The sequence below is a fragment of the Gavialis gangeticus genome, unplaced genomic scaffold (genome assembly GCF_001723915.1).
Source record: "Gavialis gangeticus isolate Ggan-Ray unplaced genomic scaffold, GavGan_comp1, whole genome shotgun sequence".
Classification (NCBI taxonomy): Eukaryota; Metazoa; Chordata; order Crocodylia; family Gavialidae; genus Gavialis; species Gavialis gangeticus.
The window spans coordinates 31,040,052-31,064,385 of NW_017729031.1; the positions used below are offsets into that span (position 1 = coordinate 31,040,052).

At 43.4% G+C, this 24,334-nt stretch overlaps 1 protein-coding gene across 2 annotated transcripts; it reads left to right on the plus strand.

Moving 5' to 3' along the window:
• Window positions 1–1,109: 1,109 nt before the first annotated feature.
• On the plus strand, window positions 1,110–18,307 carry CCDC14 (coiled-coil domain containing 14). 2 transcript variants are annotated; one of them, XM_019522568.1, is made up of 13 exons: window positions 1,110–1,213; window positions 2,312–2,367; window positions 2,892–2,967; window positions 3,235–3,307; window positions 3,398–3,538; window positions 5,410–5,652; window positions 5,756–5,850; window positions 7,837–8,416; window positions 8,942–9,083; window positions 10,821–10,900; window positions 13,457–13,675; window positions 13,761–13,893; window positions 16,979–18,307. In XM_019522568.1, exons 1-13 carry the CDS (start codon window positions 1,184–1,186, stop codon window positions 17,967–17,969), a joined length of 2,859 nt encoding a protein of 952 aa, XP_019378113.1. In that variant the 5' UTR covers window positions 1,110–1,183; the 3' UTR covers window positions 17,970–18,307. The 2 variants fall into 2 exon arrangements, with proteins under 2 accessions (XP_019378113.1, XP_019378114.1); XM_019522569.1 differs by lacking the exons at window positions 1,110–1,213; window positions 2,312–2,367; window positions 2,892–2,967; window positions 3,235–3,307 and having other exon boundaries at window positions 3,450–3,538; window positions 5,396–5,652.
• Window positions 18,308–24,334: the final 6,027 nt, after the last annotated feature.

Genomic DNA, 24,334 nt, shown 5'->3' on the forward strand with positions numbered 1-24,334 from the left:
CCAAATCCAATCCCACGGGGTAGCACTGGTAGCTTATCTGAACAGCCTAGGCCCTCGGGTTGAGATGACAGCAAAATGTTCAGAGGCAACAAATTCTGGTATATATTAGTGGTTTGTGTACAAGGCCCCTGGCCCCTGGCGCAGAGCCACACAGGTTGCGCCCAACGGGAGGGTGGCCTACCCTCTGGGATTACCCTGCAGTCTCCAGGAATTAAGAGATAAATGTCCAAGAAACTGCTGAGAGTCACCCGGGAGATAAACGATAGGCCATTCATTAAATATCAGACGTTGAACCCAATTTATACAGTAGTCCAGCGGGTTTTTCAAATGTAATAGTCACGCGCATTTGCCTTCCTGACGTACAGTCCATGCACCATAATCCGTAACCGACACACGCATGCACTTCAGGGCGCAGACAAGTTGAAGAGAGTCTGGCCCACAGTAGTGAAGATGTCTTGGGGGCTGCAGCACATGATTTATGAGAAGTTGAGGGAACCAGGTTTATTTCATCTGCAGAAGAGAAGACTAAGGGGAGACTCGATAGCAGTCAGGGGGTTTGACAGGGGACAGAGCTGGACTGCTCTCGGAGAGGACAGGACAAGGAGCAATGGTGTGAAGTTGCAGCAAGGGAGGAAAAGACATCTCACAAGGAGGGTGGGGAACCATTTTGGTTGTTCTCTAATGGACTCTCTCCCGCCAGAGGTCCCCGGCCCAGCCTCGAGGATCCACGAGCGCCTGCCTCAGGCGGGACTGCACTAGGGGAGGCCCCTCCCGGCCCTGCCTGTCCTCAGCCTGCCCTGGGTGGCAACAAGCCCGGGCTCCGGGCCGTGCCCCCCCGCGCTCAGGCCGAGCAGGAGGCCGCGAGGAGCCTGCACCACCCCGCTGCACGGACACCCCCCACCGCAGCGCTGAGAGCTAACCCCACCAACCGCGCATGTGCACCGCGAACCCCGCCAGCCTGAGCCAAGGTGGGAGGAACAGGCAGCGCCCGGCGGGCCCGTGTGGCCACGCCCTCTTCCTGCTATTGGCTCCCGCCGCTCTGCTTCCACCAATCCAAGCCCTCAGCTTCCTAACTCCGCCCCCTCCTCCCTCCCGCCGCGGTTGCCGCCGCTCGGAAAGCGGCCGTTGGGGCCGGTCGCAAAATGGCGGCGTAACCCCGCCCCCTCCGGCTGCGGGCTTGGGTATGGCGCGGCCGGGCGCCCCACGCCACAAGGTACCGCGGGTTGGGGGCTCCTGGGCAGCCCCGGGGTTGTCGGGGGTTGGTCTGCCGCGGGCGCGAGGTGCGCTTATCTTGGCTGTGACGTCAGCTGCGCGCTCACCTAGGTTGTGGTGTCAGCTGTGATCTCGGTTGTGACGTCAGATGTGAGCACACGTCAGCCGTGCGCTCACCTGGGCTCTGACGTCGCATGTGACTAATGCTGCGAGGGCAGGGCTGGGCCGGGCCTGTGCTTGGGACCCCTTTTGCTTATGTTGACATGTCGTAGAGTCAGGACTTTGCTGCGGGGGCAGGCTCAGGCGTGAGGTCTTGTGTCCGGGGTGATGGTCGTTCTGCAAAGAATTTGGGCACTGGGTTTGTATAGGGATGATCCTGCCTCGGCGGGGCTTGGACGAGATGTGACAGGTCTGGGTGTAAACTACAAATAGTTTAGATGATAAATTGTACAGGATGGTTCAGGATACGGATGATCCTGCCCCTGGCAGGGAGTTGGACTAGATCAGTGGTTCCCAACCTTTTTGGACCGCAGACCGGACATGACTGCAAACCAGAAGTGACTGACATACCACAGACTGGTGGCCAACCCTTTTCTATACTGAGTATAACCAGCAGCCAACCCTCTTTTATCCTGAGTTGGCTGCCAGTCCGCAGTATGCCAATCACTTCCAGACGTCCAGTCCAGCAGCCAACCCTCCTGTGGACCAGCAGCCAACCCCTCACAGCATGATACCGGGCCACGGCCCAAGGGTTGGGAACCTCTGGACTAGATGACCTCTGGAGGTCCCTTCAAGCCCTACTTCTTGGTGATTTTTTTGTGATTCAAATGGCTTAAAATCAGGCCATAAATGCACTGATATGTGGCCACACGTGAGCCTTACCAAGCTCTTTGGATGTGCTGCAGCTGCAAAGAGTGCTGCTGAAGGTCCCGCACATCCATAAATGGGAGAATTGAGCCCATAGTGTTGCTTGCTGCATCACTTTCTCTAATTTCAGCATGTTATCTCAGGCTTAATTCATTGATACACCTCTATGATACTGTTCCTTTAAAATTAATCAAAGAACTTGTTATAAATATACTTTTTATGTAATCTACAGGTTCTTTCGTCAGGAAGGCTAACAGGAACAGCCAAACTGACAAATGGAAGAAAACAGTAAGAACTTCTCATTTTCTAATAGTGCACCTGTCTGCATTTAAAACACCCACATACATCACAACCTAGTAGTTTGTTAACCATTCTTTATGTGTCTGTAATAAGTTTCTGCTGAAAGGTAGTATAAGTTCCTTACCCTGTGAGCTGTCAGACAGACAAGACTTCAGTTGAATCTAATAGAATTTATGCTTGTAGAAGGAATACAGAATTATCCCCTTTAATAACCAACACCATCAATTCCGTGGTACACTTGCATATTAAATTCACCAAGTTAGTGAACATAATTACTAATCTCACGTAAACTTGCTTGATCAAGGTCAAATCCTGCTCTGACTTGCTGTTGATATATGCAAGAGTTGAATTATCTTATCTCAATGCAGAATTTGTCCCTTATCTTAAAGTGTAGCTCATTGCAAATGTGGTTGTGTGGCGTTTCAGGTAAGATATTAAATACTGAGCTGTGGAGGGATTCATACTTTCTCTCTATATGTTAAGAGGATATAAAAAGTGAATCTCTCTTTCAGGATTGGGTTAAGAAAAGCATGCCATTCTGATGTGGACTCTGGATATTCTCTCTACTCGACTGACTCGGAGGATCAGGTATTTGAGGACTTTTTAATGCGAGTAAGAACATAACAGACATTATTTGAAACATGTAATCCACTAAATGAAGGTTCATGCAGCAACACAATTATAGCAAAGCAATAACAAATGTAATATATTTTCACTGATGACATGTAAATTAATCTTAACTGTGACTAACCTGGGGAACAATGCCCTCAAAATAGAACTTTGTTTCATTGTACTGTACCTGCATGTTGGACAAAAATGAGTACCTATATTTTGACTGTAACTCTTGTTTTGTAGGTTGCAACTATAAATAATGGGCTTGATCGTTGTGCAGCTTTACTGCAGGGCATCTTGCAAAATGAGGCGACAGGTACCTTTTATAAATTAAGTTAAATCTTAATTTCTGTAACGTTGTTTTAATTGGTTTTGTTGAATGGCCTTTGTTTCAACTAAATTTTAGGAAAAGAAACTGTATGTCAGAAACCAGGGAGAGCAACTTCTGTTAAGGCTACTTCTAGACCATTAGTTACCAGAGGAAATACTTCAAAAAGGAAAGGACTAAAGAAGAATCTTTTTGCAGCCCCTGTGCATAAAGAAGTTGGTAAGCCATTTTTCTTCCTTTGCCCTTCACCTAAAAGTTTGATTTCCTTCTTTAAATGGTTGTTGATCGCTAACTTATCCACAGAGTTAATTAACTTTGTTATAATAATCTGCAACTTCCTATCTTGTTTTTAAATGCTAGTTTAGTAATATAAACAACTAAGTTCCACTAATTTTTGTAGATTGTATTTAAATCAATGAATTGAAATAGTATCCTTCACCGTATGCACCAGACGATAATTTTATGAATGATTGTTCTTTTGAATGAGAATTGAGAGCTAGATTCACAAAAGGATTCTGGTGCTACAGTGTTCAGCAACTCTTGGAGCCTGTACGTGCCTTGCTCCTGGTGGCATCCCCCCTTGTCTCTGAACACAATGCACGGGAAGAGTTTGGTGCATAAAAGGGACATGCAGCAGCATAAGCAAAGATCCACCTAAGGTAGCCATTAAGAAAGGAGAGGAATTAGGCCTATGCCCCTTTCCTATAGGCAGTGACATACATTGCAGGATTCATTGTCTCTGCCCTCAGGCACGTGAGTGATTAAGTGGGGGTTTTATGATTTGTTCTTCAGTTCCTGGATTCCAACGCATAAGTGCTTTTTTTGGGATGGTCCTAAGATACTAGAGGGTATCACAGTGAGCCCCTTGGGATGATGAATAATTTTTAAACTTTATACAGTAAAAGCCCTGGTATCTGGCATGAGTGAGGAATGGGGGTGCCAGGTATCTAAAATCCCAGTTACCTGAGACCGGCTGTTTTTCGACTGGATGTGGCAGGGGGGCCGGATATGGAGTGGCAGCAGTGCAAGGTGGCGGTGGTGGCTGCCGCATATGAGTTTTCCCCTCGCCTTATGTCCAGCCGGATTGAATTCCAGTTAATAGGTATTCCAGTTAGGAAAATGCCAAATAACGGCTTTTATTCTAGTTTGATTTTTTTCTAGTTTTTTTTTGTTTTGTTTTTTTTTGTGTTGTAAATAATCCTCATTGTGTAATACGGATAAAAAAATACTGACTGGCTCCTCAGTCAGTGAACATTGTCCATTCTGTGCACTGATTGAGACAGTAGCCTGTAAAAAAAACAAAAACAAAAAAAACCAAACAAACCACCCAGCATGTAATCAGGTAAACATATTTACAAGGTATCACAGGTTTGTTTGTTTCCAGTGTCACTTCTGGGGATGTGTTGTTTGTTTTGTAACTTAAATTTCATTAATGGGACTCTAAAAATAAAGAATGGAATGTGGAACTGTAGCTTGTGAAGCCATCTAATTGTTTGTGGGGTAAAGAGACAGTTGAGCACAGTTTTGATGATCATAGCTATCACAAACCTATGATCAGAGCTGACCCTAGGGGGGTGCAGGGGCTGGGACAGATCGGCCTGTGTGGGGCCCCCTTAACACTGGATAGGGCCATGGGACTTGCACAAAGGTTGGGGGGTCTCCGTGCTTCTTCTGCAGCACGGGGCTGAGCCACCAGCTCCAGGTGGGCCCTGTGGGAGGGGCCACAACCACTCTGCCCAGCTGCACGGGGCCCCCCCCAAAGCTTGGGTCCTGGGCCATTCACCCCAATTTGCTGTACTCTAGAGATGGCTCTGCCTATGATAGTTGATAAAAACATAGACCCAAAGCCTTGGTTTTACAGTAAGACTACTTCAAGTGCTGTGGTCTATTGCTTCATTAGGAGCCTAAAAGTCCAGTAGGATTCAATTTTTTCCCTTTTTTTTTTTTGTAATTGGTTAGATGTTTACATCTCTGAAACTCGAGATCATAAACTGTATTTCTTTTACTTGGGGAGCTGTACTGGGTACATGTAAACAATTGGGTTTTGTAGAGAAGTAAAAGAAAAATAACTTTCAGCTTTTATTTCATAGTGCCAGGATTGAATAGGAAACTCACCTCAAGTGCCAGACCTGCTGAAAAAGAGGGAGAACTTTCCAGCAGAGTACAAAATCAGTCTGTTCAGCCAATTCATGTGCCTTTCAGTCAGCCCTCTCCTGTGATGCATCAAAAACTGTGTGAGCATGTGCAAACTCAAATGGCTCTAATAACGGGTCAGACTTCACAGAGCTATAATGGAATTTCTGCAGTACCTCCTTGTCCCATGTCAGATCCTGGTTAGTATGAATTTGTCCTTATAACTAGACAACTCTTTGTTTTTTACTTGCATTTGTTTTCACCAAAAATTACCCTAACATTTAACAATACTTTTTGTTCCAGGATATCAAAATGTTACAGCTTTTAATTATCGCTTACCTACCTCAACACCAGCTCTGTCCCCACAACATTCAGCCAATCCTTTGACTATTCAGTCTGTAAGTACATTTGTTTTAAATTATAAACAAAGATTTTAAGTTCATGTTGTCACCTGTTTCATTCTATGATTTTTTTTTTTCTATTTGTACTAAATGTATATGCTTTTTAGATGTTAACTGGAATGTTTTCATAAGGAAAAAATAGCTGCAATGTGTGGCTCACTAAATCCACTGGAGTGAAAGTATAGCTCTAGTGGTGTTACTAATAAAAAAAAAAAAATTAAATTAGATGATCAGGTTCACTGGTAAGCTAAAAATCGCCTAAAGTCCTGCATAGACTCAAAAATTGTTTTGCAGCTAAATGTATTATTTCAATTAAGAAAATTGATAAAGTCTGTAGGGGGTGATTTCCTTTGAAGGTTATGCTAAAAGGATTGAGAGGAAAATAGGAGATGAACCTCTTGCAGGAGAGAGAGAAAGAAAGGGGAGAAAACAATGATATAAAGGTGTTGTGCAAAGAACATGGTTGCAAGCATTGCTACTTAATGTAGTACGTCTCCTTTAGATACCAAGAAAAAATGTAAAGGGCATAGCTCACTTCTGCTGGCTGAGACTTGTATGTTTGTATAGTGAATTCTATAATGAATGACTAGATCCAAAAATTGACTTAAGTCCTTAAGTCCAAAATTGCAATCCAAAAAATCCTTCGGCAGTAGTTGTCTAACTCTGCAGGTGTCTAAATTCGCTATACAGGCAGTCCTCAGACTTACGACACAATTGGTTCCTGAAACCCACGTCTTAAGTCGAAACATTGCAACTTGGAACCAATTTTTCCCATAGGAAACAATGTTATAAATGGCGGATTCGTTTCTGAACCCAGGCCCAATACCCTATTTTCACCAAAAATAACCCAGAATTTTGTACTCAATTATAAATGAGTAATATAGCTACGTTGATGTATTTATATTGCAAATAGCAATCATATGGATTGGAAGGACTTCTTTCAGGTGACTTTGCCGGACTTTTTGAAGGGCTCTTGGCTGGAGTCTTCTCAGGCTGCAAGTTTTCTGGAGTCTTGTCTGCTTTCTTAAAGAAAGTGTCCAAGGAAGTTTGGACAGGTGTTCTCCAGGGAGGTGGGTGATGCAGTGAACTTGTTCGCTGGCATGGTGTGGCATCGAATCAAGCATTGTAAAGTTCAGAAAGTTGAAACAGGGTATCCGCTTATCAACATTGTAAGTGTGAAATGTGGCAAGTCAAGGACTGCCTTATACACCATCCTTTTTGACCTGAAAGTTCCTCAGGTACCTGCAGAAGTGGGTATATGTGTGTGCACGCACACATGCATCCACTGAGAATTTAATATACAATCCACAACCACTTCAAGGAGAAGGAACTGGATAAAAAGTTTTCCCCCTTCTCAGCTGAGCATCCTGACCACAGGCTTATGAAGTCAGGTTCCCTCTTGACCTCATGAATCTTATGTTTTGGCCACAGTGGCTGAAGCTCAGCAAAAGGTTTTGGGCATGCGCTCACACTGTCTAGCCTGTAATGTTGTGGTTAGGATACTGTCCTGAGAGATGGGAAATTAAGGGAATTCAAGCCCTGGTTTGAGAGAGCCTATAACTCATTCAGGCCTCCCTCTGCCTGGGTGAAGAGGCTTTAACTTCCAGGTTATTGTGTAATAACATGGGTAACTCTCATACCAGCTCCTCTTTTGTTGTGATTTTTAAAAGTGAGCCCTACTTGCTTTCAAAGAATATTTGCTGCCTTAACACACTTCTGAGCTGTGGGGAGAGGTGGGTACATTCTTGAGAACTTGCACTGCAAGTCAACAAGTCTTTAGTGACCTTAACTCGGTTTGCCTTTTAATTACTCCTGAGCACAGTGGAAGGTTAGACTGTGCAGGCTGAATAGATTTGCCACTTATTACTTGCAATATAAAAATAGCCCAAAAGTGAACAAGATCACATTAGCTTTTAAGCATTAAAAGAAAGCAGGCCGCTACATTTTTTTTTGTTTGTTTAATTAGTATATATTTTTGCTTAGGGTCTTCCTCCTGATGGTTGCAACCAGTGTGTATCACAGATAGGAGGAACTGTGTTTTTCCCAGGAGTTTCTGCAGCTGCTCCTACAGCCCAGGTGCAGTCTGTCACCACTGGTCCTGGGATGATGCCTTGTGTACCTCCAGCCATGTCAAGTAATCCCCCAGCACCTCTGTTCCTTCCCTCATCTGGTAACGAGATGTTGCCAAGCCAAGGAAACCAGGAACAACGAGCAAAGGAGGCAGACTTGATAAGATGCATACAAGCTCACCTGACTCTGTTACAGCCACATGAGGCAGAAAATAACAAGGGTGATGAGAACCACCAGAATCTTGGTCCAGCACCATCCCAAAACTTGGATCCCAGAGAAGAGGAAACTGCTGCAGAATACAGTGAGGGCACCACCAGTGAAGAAGAGGACTTGAACATACTGGATATAGCACCAGTAAGAGATACCAGCTGTCAGACAAGTTTTAAGAAGAAAGTTTTCAAACCTAAAAAAGCAAGCCCAGAAAAAACAGCCCAGAAAGTTAAAACAGTAAAGTATCTTTTGGGAGAGCTCAAGGCACTGGTGGCAGATCAAGGTAAAGATTGTTTCATCAGTACATATTTATAACCCTGTGTGCTATGGTATGTGGGTGGGGGTGAACTGTTAGAAATCCATAATATACCAATACTAATGCAGGATTGACTACTGAATTTCAGTTGTTACAAAATTACAATTCAGAATGATTTTTTTATAAGCACTGTCTGTAAAGGAGCTATAGGCTTTGGTGTGAAGAAGTTAAATGTGAGTTTAACATCTTGGACAACAATGGAAAAACTAGAGTATTTTTAATCTATAGACATTAAAGCATTTTCCTTGAGAAGGGAGCAGAGAATAGTGTGATCAGAATGTGGAGGAAGTCCCATGGAGGGCTCAAAAAGAAGGTTAATGCTGTAATTTGAGGGATCTGGAGCATATATAGTTCTTGAAGTGCAAATGGTGCTGGGCAATTTAATGATATGCTAATGTTGGAGGGCAGTAGAGTTTGCATTCAGACACTGCAGAAATAAATGTGTGTAAATGCGTAGTGCATATTGCTATTCATGTTACTTTTTTCTTAAAGATGATTCAGAAATGTTGAGGCTGATAAGTGAAATTGATGGCTGCGTGTCATTGCTGCCAGCAGTAGTTGGAAGTACAAATGTACAAGCTGAAATAGCACTTGCTATACAGCCTCTCAGAAGTGAAAATGCCCAGTTGCGGAGGTTAGTAGCCAAGTTCAAAACCGTGTGTGATGTTGCTAATTAACTTCACAGTTCTTAACTGTACATTGTAGAATAGTTCTGTGGAATTCCAGGCTCATGTCATTCTTGTCCACCTGGCATTCATATGAAGGGCTTTTGTTTATACATGTATAGGTTGCTGTATTATATATTTTTTTTTAATCACTTATTTACATTTAACTGAGCACAAATTTTATTACTCTTTATGTGGTGTCTCATATATCACTATTTCATTTCATGCAATTTGAATAAGAATCCTACTACACATGAATAGTGATGCTTTTATTCCTCTGTTTTTTTTCCAAATGAAATTGTAGTCTGCTAAAATATGTCTACACGGCATATCTGTGTAATGCTAAGCAAAGATGCCCGAGCCATCTCTGAATGAGTTAATTTAGGAAACAGTGTAGCAGCATTAGTGCAGCTCAGCTGGGCTGAGTAGCCCTGCTGCGCAGAACTGCCATGCTAATAGAACTAAATTATTTCTGATACCTGAGCTACCTCTGGTAATTTCTGCATAGTGCTTCATGGTGCCACATGCATGTGTGTATCTTTTAGTTGAAAGCACAGAACAGGACAAGAACCATGACTCAGATCTCAGCCTTGGACTTGAGGTAAAGCCAGAGAGCAATTACTGTATTTTCTCACATACAGCACGCACCCAAAAAGATAAGCACTTTGTATTTGAAAGGCAGAATTAAGTAAAAAGATCTTTCCTTGAAAGTAATACTAAGTAGTTGTAACTGAGTAACAGCAGGTAGGGAGCCCCCTTGTGCTCATAGGGCAGAAACTACTATTACCATATTTCCTCACTTACAGTGTGCCCTCTGCCCCACAAAAATTCCTAGCAGCTGATTTTTTTGGGGAAAAGTATGTTCTATACAAGAAAATATGGTGCTTAACCCACTTGGGTCTCCGATTTCATGTATTCATTTTACAGCTAGGTATGTACTGCCTGTATAAAACATCATAAAGTTTAACTTCACATCATTCAGACATGAGCAGAGGCTCTCATCGCAAGTTAATTTTAATAGAGATAGGCTAGATGTTCTGGAGGATGCTTGGTGTAAGCTGTGAATTTTTTTTTTGTGTGTTTGAGCTTGAGTATAAGGGGTGGAATTTCAGAAATGGGGAACCCAGTTGTAGTTGAAAATCAGTTTGAAAGAAGCAGGCATGCAAACAGCTAGTTTCTGCATCTAGTTAGTAGTAGCCTGCAAGTTTTAATGCTCATTTTTTTTACCTATATTTGAGAACTTAGAATCCTGTTATGTTATCTTTTGGGGGAAAACAAAAGGAGGAGCATAATTTTTAAGGATTCTCTTTGTTGAATAAGCTTTATTCCAAGAAGCAATCCACCTTCAAAATATAGTGCTAAATAGTTATACTAGTATGTAAAGGTGTGATAAGGTCTTAGACAACTTACTCTTGAATGCTGAAAATAACTTACTTCAGAAGAAATACAAATGAACCTCTTCTCCCCTGTCAAACTGGAGTGAGGTTGCCAGGTTTGAAAATGGCTCATTTGGTGTAAAGAAAGGTACACGTGCCTTGTTTGAGAACTTGATTCATTAAAACGTTTTTCCTGTCTAAGTCTAATAATGTATTGTTGGTTTCCTTTTTTAATTAAGTTAGCAAATTTGTTGCATACAAACCCATTCTGAAATACAGTTTCTTTTGAACTTGTTCTGTACTTGGACTTTCTCCACAATTTGCATTTAGGAGAGTAAGAATACTGAACCAGCAGCTCAGGGAACGAGAGCGAGCTGAGAAGGAATCCAGCCAGGATTGCCACTTTGAATGCAAGTACTAGTGGGCCTTGGATAATGTTCGGGGAATACATATAAAGATTTTGTTTAAAATATGTTGAAAATGGTATCTGTAAAGAGCTAATCTTTCTTTTTCTTTTCACCTTTGGCTGATAGTGGCACTCAGGAAAGAGGCTATGGTCTGAATCTTGCACTCAGACCCACATAAATGGGTTGTTATGCCTATTTAGAGCTCTGCTGAAGTTATTGGGGGGTCTGTCACAGACATTAGGGTCCTGTTGGGGATGATAGATAGATGATTTACCAGACCACTGGCGTGCATAGAATGCAAGTGCCTATTATATTTCTGTAAGCAAAGGTATCTTACTAGGAGTTTTGAACTACTTTATGCACCAGGCATCTGAGCTTACAGCTGACCTTAAAGGAGAAATGCAGTCTTCCTCTTATCTTTTTGGGGAGCTGGGCAAAAAAACCAAACAAACCCTAAATTGACAGTATGTGACTTTAAAACAGTTAATCTCTTCCCAGTTAGTATAATGGTGGGTAATGTTACTTGAACAGCAGTCAGAATATTCCAGTATCTTGAGAAGAGAAATAATGTTACTTGTAAAATTTGAAGTTTAGTACTGTACTTAAAAGCAAAGCACCGGTACAGAAGTAAATAATTGATTCAACAGTACTTTGAGAATATGAAACATCACTATACATTCTTTCTTTGTGACAGGGGGAAGCATGTTCGTACAGACTTACAAGTTTAGGCTGTATCAAGCCATGTACAGGGATATTGTCCCTAGTCTTTTGTAGGGCTTCTCCTGTTTTCATTGCACCCTGTAGCACAGGGGTGTCCAACCTTTTTGAATGTGGGGCCAGATCATGAACTTTTTGTCACCTAGTGGGCTGGCAAACCATATTCAAAGACCTCACAGGAAGTGGTATCACATCAGGAAGTGATGTCACGTAACCTTTGACACCAATGAAGCTGCAGGAAGTGACAATGAAATGGGTCTGGAAATGTAGTTTAAAATCCAAAATAAAAACAATATAAAGCAACAATGAAATAATACCAAACATTTGACTAAAAGAAACACTTTTGCTTCTACTCGCTTCTCAATGAATGAAAGAAGCATAATGCAAGTTGACAGATCAAATGTGGGAAAGATATCAGCCGGAGTGGAAACTAATCAAAGCAACAAAATATGGGTATTTTTGAGAATAATCTTCAAGAAGATCTACTTTTATTGAATTAATAACTTGTTAGTAACACATCTTTAACAAGTTGAACCCCCAGTCCCACACAAAGAGAAACAGAAGCAAACACAATCCAAACACTGGACAATATTTTTACAAAGATTTTTACCTGTTCCAAATTTACTTCGGAGCCCAGATCATTCATGCTCTATTCTTGAGCATATTGTTCAGTCTTAAACGAGCATACAACACAGCTGCGGGGGCTCAGCCACAGCTTTCACTCCCTGGTGCAGCCCTGCCAGCCCATCCCATCCCCTGTCAAGCGGTAGCTTCCCCACGTGCTGCTGCATTTTCCCCCTACCTGCGCCAGCTGGTCCCAAAAGGCAGGAGGCTCCACCGCTGCTTCTGCTGGCCAGTGCCAACCCAGCCGGTCATCCCCAGCAGCATGTGGGAAGCCAGCTTCAGCCACATGCTGCCCTGGATGGGATGGGCCTAGCTGGGTCGGCACCGGCCAGGAAAAGCAGCATGCAGCTGAAGCAGGCCTCCCACGTGCTGCTGGGGACAGGAGGAGGCCAGCCAGGTCAGCACCGGCCAGCAGAAGCGATGGTGGAGCTGTGTCCCGCTCAGGACTGACCAGTACTAGAAGGGGGAAAATGCAGCTGAGCCCCTGCCGCTCCGGCCAGGCTCATCCCATCCTGAGCGGCACACAGCTTCACTGCCGCTTCTGGTGGCTGGTGCAGACCCGACTGGGCTCCTCCCATCCCCAGCAGCTTGTGGGAAGCTGCTTCAGCCACATGCTGCTCCGGATGGGACGAACCCAGCCAGGTCAGCACCGGCCAGGAAAAGGGCTCTGCCAGCCTCGCCTCGCCTCGCCGCTGCCCCGCCACCACCACCATGGGGCGTGGGGCAGGCACCAGGACTCCTCACCTGTCCTGAGCAAGGGACCTCAGGCCAGAGAAAATTGCTTGGCGGGCCACATGTTGGACAAGCCTGTTGTAGCAGTATGCTTTAAAAGGGAGTAAATTTGTCCTTTAAATACATTATTGTAAATACATATCCTGCATCATAAGAAAAGATTTTTAGTGGAAATCAACAACAGTGTCTTTAATGGCTGCTATCTCAACAGGATTATATTCTTTAAAGATTTGGGGCTAATGGAAAAATAAAAAATTGTCAAGCATCAGATGGTAGAGAACAAGAATTGCGTCGCTAAAATTTGATTTATGCTTACATTTTACATGAGATTGTTGCTTTGTAATAGAATTGCTGTAATCATTTATTCTTTATAATTTCTTAAAAATCTGGATCCTCTCTTAAATTTTAATAGTTACAAATCATGTCACTTTGGGGCATTGAAATGAAACTTTTAAAAAAATGGCTGCGTCTTTTTATTTCCTGTAGTAGTTTCCCTACAATCCCTGAATACAACACTCCAGAGTCAACTGAAGGAATCTCTGAAAGGCCTCGAATCACTTCAGAATAAAAATGAAGAACTCCTTAAAATAATAGAAAGCCAGAAAGAAGAAAACAAGCAGTTTGCAAAAATTATTCAAGAGAAAGATAAAGACTTGCTTGAAAATAAACAGCAGTTTGATATTCAAGCTACAAAGCTCAAAATTGGTATGTTTGGAACTCAGTTGTAACACAGTGCTTTTAAATGGAACCCCCCCCCAATGATTAAACAAAATTCTACTTTCAATTTTAGAAGTGGATGAGGCATTGGGAAATGTGAAGAACTTCCAGTTTAAATTGGAAGCCTCAGAGAGAGAAAATCAGATCTTGGGTATAACGTTACGTCAGCGGGATGCAGAAGTGAACAGACTGCGTGAACTGACCAGGTAATTTTGGCCACAGTTTGTCCCTTTGCCATTTCTTCCTTACTTAAGGTTATTGAAAAGTAATCCTACAGGCTTCCCTACTTTGTACTCGGATCCTATTAATAGGTTTTTAAGTTATTTTGTAAATGTGTTTTTGTGTGTTGGGATAGTAGTTGGAAATCACTGTCAAGGGGGCCCCCTGATACTGTCTGCCCAATAAAAAAGGCAGGTCTCTGAGTCAGGAATGTATAGGGCTCAAAGTACGCAACCAGTGAACAGGATGAGTTGCACAGGAGGGGCTGTACCTGCATGAAGATACCAATAAAACTGGCAAGGTTTATGGTGTGCTCCACTTGTATACTGATGTGGGGTGTGCGTATAATTCACTTAACTGCAGAATAAAATGGTAGTCCCAGATTGTTGCCTACTGCTTATGTTGCAACACACTCAGGTTATTTGAGTAGCTGTTAAATGCACAAACTACTTAAGTGCATAGCAGTTTTGAGCCCCCCCAGTCTACTTTGTAACTTAATTGTACTCTGGCTAACTGTATCATAACAGACCTATCAACTTAGTATCTTGTTGTACTCCATCTTATTGTCTCAGAAACCATAGAGAGGAAGTGCCTTTTAAAGGGCCCCTGTTAGAAGCCTGGAAAATGAAAGCTGACAAAATCATAGGAAACATCAGAAAGAACTTCTTCACAGTTAGGGTGGCCAGAATCTGGAATGGGCTCCAAGGGAGGTGGTGCTCTCCCCTACCCTGGAGGACTTCAAGAGGAGACTGGGCAAGCACCTGGCTGGGGTCACATGACCCCAGCACTTTCTCCTGCCACTGGTAGGGGGGTGGACTTGATGATCCTTCGAGGTCCTTTCTGACCCTAGCATCTATGAATCTATGAAAGTAGAGCTAGAAGGGACCTCATGAGTCCAGCTCAAGGCAGGATCATCCCTGACGAAACGAAACTAAGTGACATGAAACCGACTAACTCCTGTCTCCTAATTTTCAAGGTTTCTTGCAGCTATTACTACTGAAGCTGCTGAAAGCCTTGAAGACTAGTCATTTGGGGATTTGCTACATTGTGTGCTGTCAGTGCCATGGTATTAGCAACTCTCTTCATTTTCAAGGTTACTAAAAGCAGTTACTGTAAGACACCATCAAAATGAAGGGAGCTACTCGGGTTTGGGGTTGCTCATACCACACAACTGACAGTGCTGTGCTCAGTGCTGTGTCCTTACTGAGCAGAGATTGTTTTACAGTAAGTGCACACTCCAGTGCGCTAAGTGTGTAGCCTTTTTTCAATCCAAAGATATGCAGCTAAATGAAGTAACAGTAGTAAAAGAGCAGAAAAGTTTACCAGATTTTGGCCACCCTAACTGTGAAGAAGTTCTTTCTGATGTTTCCTATGATTTTGTCAGCTTTCATTTTCCAGGCTTCTAACAGGGGCCCTTTAAAAGGGCTGTTGGCATGGTTTCTGAGACAATAAGATAGAGTACAACAAGATACTAACAACAGCAAGAAAAGCTGTCTAACCAGCACTAGCCAGGATTGGCTTCTAGCTACCATGGCAGATCTAGGTTAATAGGGCACCTGCTATATGCATGGCGGGCCCCAAAGACACAGAACTAGGGGAGGCCATGGTCCTGACCAGCTGGAGTTAATTCCTTGAAATATGCAAGGTTTAGGAACTAGTTCTGCAGCCTGTTCAACAAGAAAAGTCTCCTTTCTCTTGTGAAAAGGGAGAAAGTAGGAAAAAAATGTCCTTAAAAAGAACCTGGCAGAGACTTCCTCCCTTCAGGAAGTGAAGTAGAATGAGTGCTTACCCTATCCCATCAGTTGGGGGAATGACTAAAATATAATCAATGACTTTTTGGACAATGCTGTTTACTTACGTGCACTGGCGTGTTGATTCTGGTTGTCCAAAATTCAGAGTATTTGCCCAATATAGCATATGTCAACCTTTACTGATAATTGTGTCAGACTTGTAAGAAGTAAGATTTGTGAGGTGAAGTAATATCTTTTTATTGGACCCACATGCATAGTCAGGAGAGATAAGGGACAGGTTTTTTGGCTTCATACAGCCTTCCCCAGACCTGAAAAAGAAGCAGTCACTGTGTCTAAATCAGGGGTTCCCAACATTTGTGCCCAAGGGCGCATTGGAATTTAAAAGTGGGCACCAATATGAATTCAGCCAGTCTGTCTCTCATGGCCGACTCAAGGTAAATTCATGGTTTTGTTTGGAGAGGGAGTAGTAAGCACCACTCCATCGCTGCGTCAGTCAGACTGACAGTCCCAGTTTGGCAGCTGTGTTGTGCACAGCCTGTGAAAAAAATTTGAAGTGTTGCTGTTCTGAGCAGTCGGCAATGACAGCATTTTTTGTTGGAATAATGATTTTTACTGATTGTGAAAATGCGTGCAGGCACCTAAATCTGGGGGGGCGCGCCCGTGAGCACTGTGTTGGGAACCGCTAGTCTAAATCATAGACTTTTATTATTGAACTTCTAGAGAACATGCTTTTCTGTGACTCTTTACTATTGGCCGCCAGGTGGTGATATCGTAATATCTTATTACGTGTGAGCATATTGCAAATCTTCCTGTCTGTTGGCACAGAAGGCAGAAAATGAGGAGTAACAGTGACTAACTTGTGTATGTCTATATTTAAATATTTTATTTTCTAGACAAAGCTTAAGAAGGACTTCTTTCCACTTTTTCCAAGCTCAAAAGCAGATCCCACACCTTAACAAAAACATTGAACATTAATGAGATGCTGTATCTTACGCTTTACAGAAAGGTGACATTCTCTTGCCAGAAAGCTATTTATTTCTGATCCATTCACCCCGGCAAGCAGGAAATTAATCTCAAGACCTACACTCTTTGTTCTTCTCATTACTCACTTGGTAGACAGGTTTCACTGAACCGAAGACTGGAGTTTAGTGGAGTTTGAATAAGTTAATGCTTGTATCAGTCTTGTGCTGTTGTAGAGAAAATGCAAATTAGTAGTAACTGGTCAGTGCGATCTGTTAAAATTTTAAACATTTTAGTATAAAATGTCTGTGAAAAGATCCATTAAGTACAAATGACTAATTTAATAAATTGCTCTCCACAGAACTTTGCAGGGCAGCATGGCCAAGCTTCTCTCTGACCTCACTGTAGACAATGTGAGACACCGACCAGGTAAAGGTCTTACAAAGTCTCTTCTGGAAGACTATGAGAAACAGATGCAAACCAACCCCTTCCCTGTGAGTACTTCGATAATGAGTTACCTTAAAAAGTTAGAAACTGATTGTGTTTGGACAAATGAGGAACCTCAGTTTTCACATAAAATTGGAGAATTGGAAATGCTACGGCTAGCCCATGAAAAGCTTTCTCCTGATGGGTCCCCTAAAAAAACTACAGTCTTTGGAGAGGAAATACCAGCCCCAAGGATTCTACCTCCCCTATCAAAAGAAGATGGTGAAACTATTAGTGATTCTGGGACTTTAATAGAGGAAGAGCACAAAGTGGATGAAACTATTTATATTCCTTTGACCAGCAGTGCCTCTAAAAAACAGCCATTAGTAACTGAAAAAAGAATTTGTACCCAGCACCAAGTGAATGCAGCTTCCAAGAAGTTGGACTACAGCTGTGGGCTCTCTGACTTTAAGAAGCAGAACGACTTTGGGAGTTTGGATGATGCAAAGATTTTTGATAAGTTCACCGGTGGTTACGATTTGAAAAAGACTGCAGAAAATGCATCTGAGGCCACGAGGAATTCAACCAGGCTGGAAGGAGATCGGCTCCAAATATGGCCAAAAGAAATAATGGTTGGAGCTGCCAAAGGGTTTACAGATGAGCCAGACAGACCTCAGTCTGACAAACACCCGTACGCTCCTATGCCACACAACAAAGAAAATTTTCAGAAAACAGGCAGTGAAATATCTGCCGACTCTAGTTTTTCTGTTTTTGATTGTATGGCGGGGAAGTCTGAATGGAGTGTGTCTTCCTTCTCAACATTTACTTCACGAGATGAAGAGGACTTTAAAAATGGGTTAGCAGCCCTGGATGCCAACATAGCTAGATTACAAAGGACTTTGCACAACAGTATGCTGAAACAATGACTATGAGGAAATTAAATGAGCTGTACTGGTCCAGATAATTTTGCTACTTTTTTAATATTTTAATTAGTACAGTTTTTGGAATGTCTGTTTTTATTGCGATTTATATGCAAATGTTTGGTACCTAACAGAGTTTAAATTATGTATGGAACTTAGTTAAATAAATTAAGGTGCTATGTTTCTTGTAATCAGTGCAAATAATCTTATTTAATTGGAGGCACTTTACACTTTACTATTAGTACTGTCTTGTCTCATCACTGTATGTGGTCATTTTAAAGAAACTTACACTGTGTGGTGTTCTGGCGTGAACTTTTAATTAAATGATGGATGAAACATTCTCATTTGGCTTCAATGTGCTTTTCAAAATAGGATTAGAAAGAATTGTTTAGTCAGTAGATATCAGCAGAGATGGGCTCTTATACTTCTGGAATTGAGAACAGAATTTGGTCCCAAACCTTTATTATGAGGACAGCATTATGTATGTGACTTAGGAATGCTCCTTTGATTTTTGCAGAAGTCATAGCATGCCTGAATTGCAAGTCATTCATGTCCAGGATCAGTAGCAATAGGTTTTTATGTTGGCTGTTATCATTCAGTTTTGATAGTATCTAGAAGTGTGTGGGCTTTTTTTAGTCTGCCTGGTCACATTTGTGGTTTAGAGATGTAGAAATAAAGCATTTGAGGTATGTATGAAAGCAAAGGAATTAAAAAGAATGTAGAGACTTGTGTTATAGTTAAACATGCTTTTCTTATACCAGTATAAACAAAAACTTTATCGCTTCACTAGTAATATGATTTGCAATTTACTTATTTATGGTGGCTGACATGCATGAACTTGCGTATTACCCAGAACAGTTGGTCAGTCTGTCTCTCAACATAATTCAGTGCAAACTCAATAATTATAATAGACAAAGCCTATCAGAGGCTGAGGGTTTTTGATTTTTTTATTAGAAGTAATTCTTATCGTTGGAGTATTGAATTTCATGGGAAATATACCAACTCCAATAGAAACAAAAACTTAATGAGCAATGTGGGCAATTCAGTGAAGATGATGGAAGCCATTGTTCATTAAGTAATAAGACACTAATACTAATAAATAGATTGTTTAAAAAATTAAGTTAAAAACTAAATCTGTGCCTTCTAGTTCATTCTCACTGCATGGCTTCTAGTGCAAATGAAGTGTCTGCTGCTTAATAAAATAAACTAAAAAATACTGAGTTTGAAGGCTTCATGGAGCAGAGTTGAAGCAAAAGCTGTGAAGCCTAGGGTTGCCTACTCTGACTCAAGCTATTCCGGGAGATTTTTTTTTTTCCAACATGATTTAATGTCATTAATTGTACTCTCCAACCCATTCACAATATCCATCTCCCAGATCACTTTCAGTTGTCACTGGGAGATCATTGCCAATTCTGGTAGACTCCCTGCCAATCTGGGAGGGCTAGCAAGGCTAGTAAAGCCTTGTGAGCATAAAGAAATCTGCACCCAAATTATGGTCTTGGGTAGCTTCAACATCATGCTAGGGCCAGCTCTTCAGTGCTGGAGCAGGACTTCATCCCCTCCACACATACCATGCGGCTATCCCAGGTAGTAACTGAGCCAACACATGAGATGAGGCCCACATTGGACCTAATGTTTTGTACCTACCAGGAAACAGACCCCATTTATCAGGGGGTAGACCCCACTTATCTGTCATTGTTGGACTGCTACCTTCTAGCAGCACAGATATCTGTTCTAAGACGGTCTGCCCTCAGGGAGCTAGTAGGATTGCAAAACTCTGGGGACCATGCCTATCGACCTTGACAGCTACTCTGTTGCTGACCTGATCAATTTGTGGAATAGCGCACTGGCCTTGGCCACAGACAGTGGCATGCAGGTGTCCATTTCCCCTGTAGTAGTAGCAGCAGCAGTAGTACAGGTTTCCCCTGAGCCAGTTAAAACAGAAATGAGTAGGTGAATGCCTCTACCTCTGCCAAAACCAATGAACTTCAGCATAGATTCTTTTTAAAGGCCTTACGGTATGACAATAGCAGCAGTGAAAGACCTTTTTTTTTCCCTCCAGTACCATCATATATGCCAAGTGTCATCCAGTACAACAGTTCCAGGTAGTTAATTTTGGTTAATCTGGTTTATTTTGGCTGTCTCTATTCAGAATTTCAGTCTTCTGCAGTCTACAAGGATATGTTTGCTGCTTATTTTATAGACAAAATTCCCTGTGTTTGGCCTAGCCAGGGACCACAATATGTGCTGCAGAGTCAAAGTTTGGGGTTGGGAAGGTTCTGTCTTGTCCAGTTCATATGAATGAGTTTCAGTTACTGTTGCCCAGTGACACAGAGAATATGCCTGGCAAGATGTGGACAGCCAACTGTAGACTTGGTCTGTGTCCTTGTAAAAGCCAGTCAGGGATGAACAGGGCTGTTACTGGCAGGGGTTATCTGTGCTTCCCTTTGGGAGAGAGAGATACCAAATCATCTTTTGCTTGCAACTATACAACTTCCTACTTGAGAAACCAACACTTGATGCTGACTCCTCAGCAAGCTATCACCCTTCCCATTTTGGGGAAGTTCAGGTGGTTATCTGACAACTCTTAAGTACTTCTGGATGCTGTTGGATTCCTGTTATTAGTCTAGCATTTGCCTTGGATAGCACTGAGATTGCATTTGTGTCCTTGGTCAATGATCTTCACCTGAAGATGCAGTTGACCATCCTGTGGTGATAAAGCATTTATATGTCCAAGTGGGTATTTCTGGGACTACTCTTAATAGTGTTGCCCTGAGAGGTCAGGCCAACTCTCAGGATCCCAATATTATGCTGTTAGACAGGAGGTTGACACAAGTGCACACATACAAACACACAGATCAGTTAGGTGCATACACATGGACACTACCAGCTCAGGCACATACACATTCAAACCAGCCTAGGCACATGCATACTTATCACCAATTCAAGCACATACACACTACACACACCAAATTTAGACTGAATCAGTTACTAGTTACTAACACCTGCACATCCGATACACATACATGGATTACTAATTCATATACCCCACACACAATGATATCTATATATGTATGTGTGTGTGTGTGTGTGTGTGTGTATATATATATATATATATATATATATGTGTGTGTGTGTGTGTGTGTGTGTGTGTGTGTGTGTGTATTCACTATTTCACACACATACCACCCACCTACACACAGGTGAGTTCCTAAGTGTAGGGAGTGAAAGTTACCAGGACCAGGATTAGAACCAGTGGACTACAGGGGCCTGAACTGAAGAACTGAGGCTTGGGGGTAACTTTAGGTTAATTGATCTTAATTGATTAAAAGACAATGCCCAAAGCCTGCAGAACAGGGAAGCGAAGCTAGCACAGAGGCTGAGGCTGGGACTGGAGCCAGAGCTACAGGGGAGCTGAAAAGGTAGGTGGGGAGAGGGAAAATAGGACTAAGGGAAAGTGTGAGTGTTAAAGAGGGGCTCTGGATGTGGGGAGACAGAGGATGGCTCCTGGGAAGCTAGAGAAGTTGCAGGGAGTGACAGTAGGTGCTGGGAGTTGGAGAAACGCTCCAGCTGCTGGAGAAAACTGCAGGACAGCCATGAGGAGCTGGGAAGCTGAGGGGGATGAGTACAGAAGGTGTGGGGGAAGCCTGAAAAACAGAGAGACGGACAGCAGAAAAAAAATCACAGGAGAAGTAGCAGGAGATACTGAAAGGCAGCAGGGGCAACAGGAAAGCAGAGAAAGGCAGCAGAAAGTCACAGGGAAAAGGCAGTAGGAATTGAGAGATGGGGAAACTAGTGGAGAGGGGTGGGGGCTAGAGCTGAGAGAGAGAAAATGAGGCTGGAATTTAAGATAAGGAAGGGGCTGGGATTTAGTAAAACATGACCCAACTGGGGGTTGCAAATGACAGTGGTTTTATTGAACAGGGAGATGGTGACACAATGTCTTATTGGTTCCCTTGCACCAACACACACCCACAATGGCAGCAGGGGTTAGAGAGGCTTGGTGCAGGGGCTGAAGTCCACAAGGAGAGAGAGAGTCCAAATTGTAGAAGGTGGTGTGTAGGTAATATCTACCTATCCAGGCTGGAAAGGAGTCCTTGTCCAGAGGATATGTCACTGGCAGGGCCTGAGTGGATAGGTAGTATGGCATAGTGATGGTCCAGATGGAGAGGGTGTCCCACTGGGTCTGTCTTCACTGCCCCTTTTTACAGGGACAGACCTTGTGTGACCCTAGTGACAGGAGGCATGCCCAGACAAGAGTCAGCCCCTGGTGTACTAAGCATGTGTGCTCTATGCAGGGATGTGCAGTTTCAGGAGTCTGTAATGGTGAGAGTTGCTGGTTCTGTGAGGTCTTTTGTCTTTCAAATGCTGAGTTCTTGTCTCTGTTCCTGGGTGAGGGCTGTGGTTCCTGGATGAATAAATGCAAGGTGATGGCCCAGTCGTTACAGGCCATTCAGTAGAGGCCTGCTACCATTGTATTTCAATCATTCCCATTCATCGGGGAACCAATTTACATGGGAAGGGTACAATGAATAATATTGTTGCAACATGGGATGCCCAGGCAGAGGACACAAGATGGAGGCTTGACATATAAAATGGAAACTTGACATGACTTTGGTTCACTTAAACACAGGCCTAAACCATACAACATCCATATGAAACAATAAAAATCAATACAAGAATGATAATGATACAATATACAACAGTAAAAATTAATACAAACCTAAAATTATACAGTATAAAACAGTGGATATCCAAAACCAAAAACTTGCTACCAAAATAAAAGTGTTTAAAGCTTATCTGAGGTCACTTATACTTATCTATAGGGAATAGAGAGGGAGAGAAAAAGTCAGAAATACTTGAGGAAGGGGAGGGAATGCTTTTTCAAAAAAAGAAAAGGAAAACTGGGGGTTTTGTTACAATAGATCTTACTTGTTCCTAGTAGGGAGGTGTCAGGAAGGTAGCACTTAAGAGCGCATCATCCCTGTCAGAGCTTCCTGGTAGGAGCCCCCAGGACTCCATCTTTTCACCCCTCCTGTTCAAAATGTTCATGAAGCTGCTAGGCAAGATCATACAGAGACTTGGAGTGGGGTGCCTTCAATATGACACCTAGTTCTTTCTTTTTTTAGATGATCAGGACTCCATATTCTCCCTTTTCCCACCACCTGGCTTGAGTGGAGGATTGGAGTTCATGTTGAATCCAGATAGGATAGGAGTGATGGCGATGGGGAGTCCACATGACCGGGGGGGGGGCTTGGGCTATCCATCAGCAATGAAGTGCAGCCTCCCCTGGCCACTCACATTTGCAGCCTTGAGAGTTCCTGGATCTTCTGCTGCACTTGAATCTCAAGGTGACAGTGGTGGCTGTAGGAGAGGCCAACTGGCTCTCCTGACACAAAAAAAGAGAAGTCTAAATAGTGATGTCAGTCATTCAGAATGCTTTTAAGGCTTGGCTGAGTTTCCTGGCATGCCATAACATTGTTTGTACTCTAATTTCAAGTGTAAGGTGGATAGTACGAGTACAAAATAAGAAATTTGTTTACAAGCAATTTGACTGTTCTCTGCACGAGAAGTGAGTTTGGGGCAACCAACAGACGAGCACTAGCCGACCACCCCCTGAACTTAGTTCTGAGTAAGTTTGCTAGCAGAGGATAGATCAGAGATGAGCAAAATATGGCCCTGGAGCCAAATGCAGCCTGCGGTTGTTCCCTCAGTCCCCTGGCCCATGCACAGTCCAGCTGTGGTGCATCCGGCAGGGCTGGGGTAGCTCTGCACCTAGATTGCCTTTCTAGGCAGGCCAGGTGGCAGGCAGCGCCTTCTAGCTGCTGCTGCCACTGCCACCCCCCCACACACACACACAGTATGAGCAGGGCCCAGTGCTGCACAGCCCCAACCCCCATGTGCCCCACACCTGCTCTGGGCTCACCTGCCCAGGCTCAGCAGCAGCAGCACCAGATAGATGCTGTTGCTCGGTGCAGGGTAAGAGCATGTCCTCCCCATCAGCAATTCACCCCTACAGCCACCCAGAGCTGTCCTGCATCTGCTCTGCGGTGCCACTGCTGCCCCATGCAGCAGGCCAGAGGTGGCTGTGACAGCAGTGGACAGGCAGGGTAGTCCTGCTCAGGCTCTAGGTGGGTACAGCAGGGAACTGCTGGCAAGGGAAGGCAGAGGGGGCTCTCCCCCCACCCCCATGCTGCACAGCCCTGACCCTGCACACTCCACAACTGCTCCAGGGTCGCCCAGCCAGGATCAGCAGCGGTGGTGCAGGACAAAAGCTCTTGGTCAGCACTGAGTAAAAGTAGCAGCAGGAAGCTGCTGCCTGTAGGAGGGGGAGGGGCTGCTTTTACTCTATGCCAAGCAACAGCCTTCCC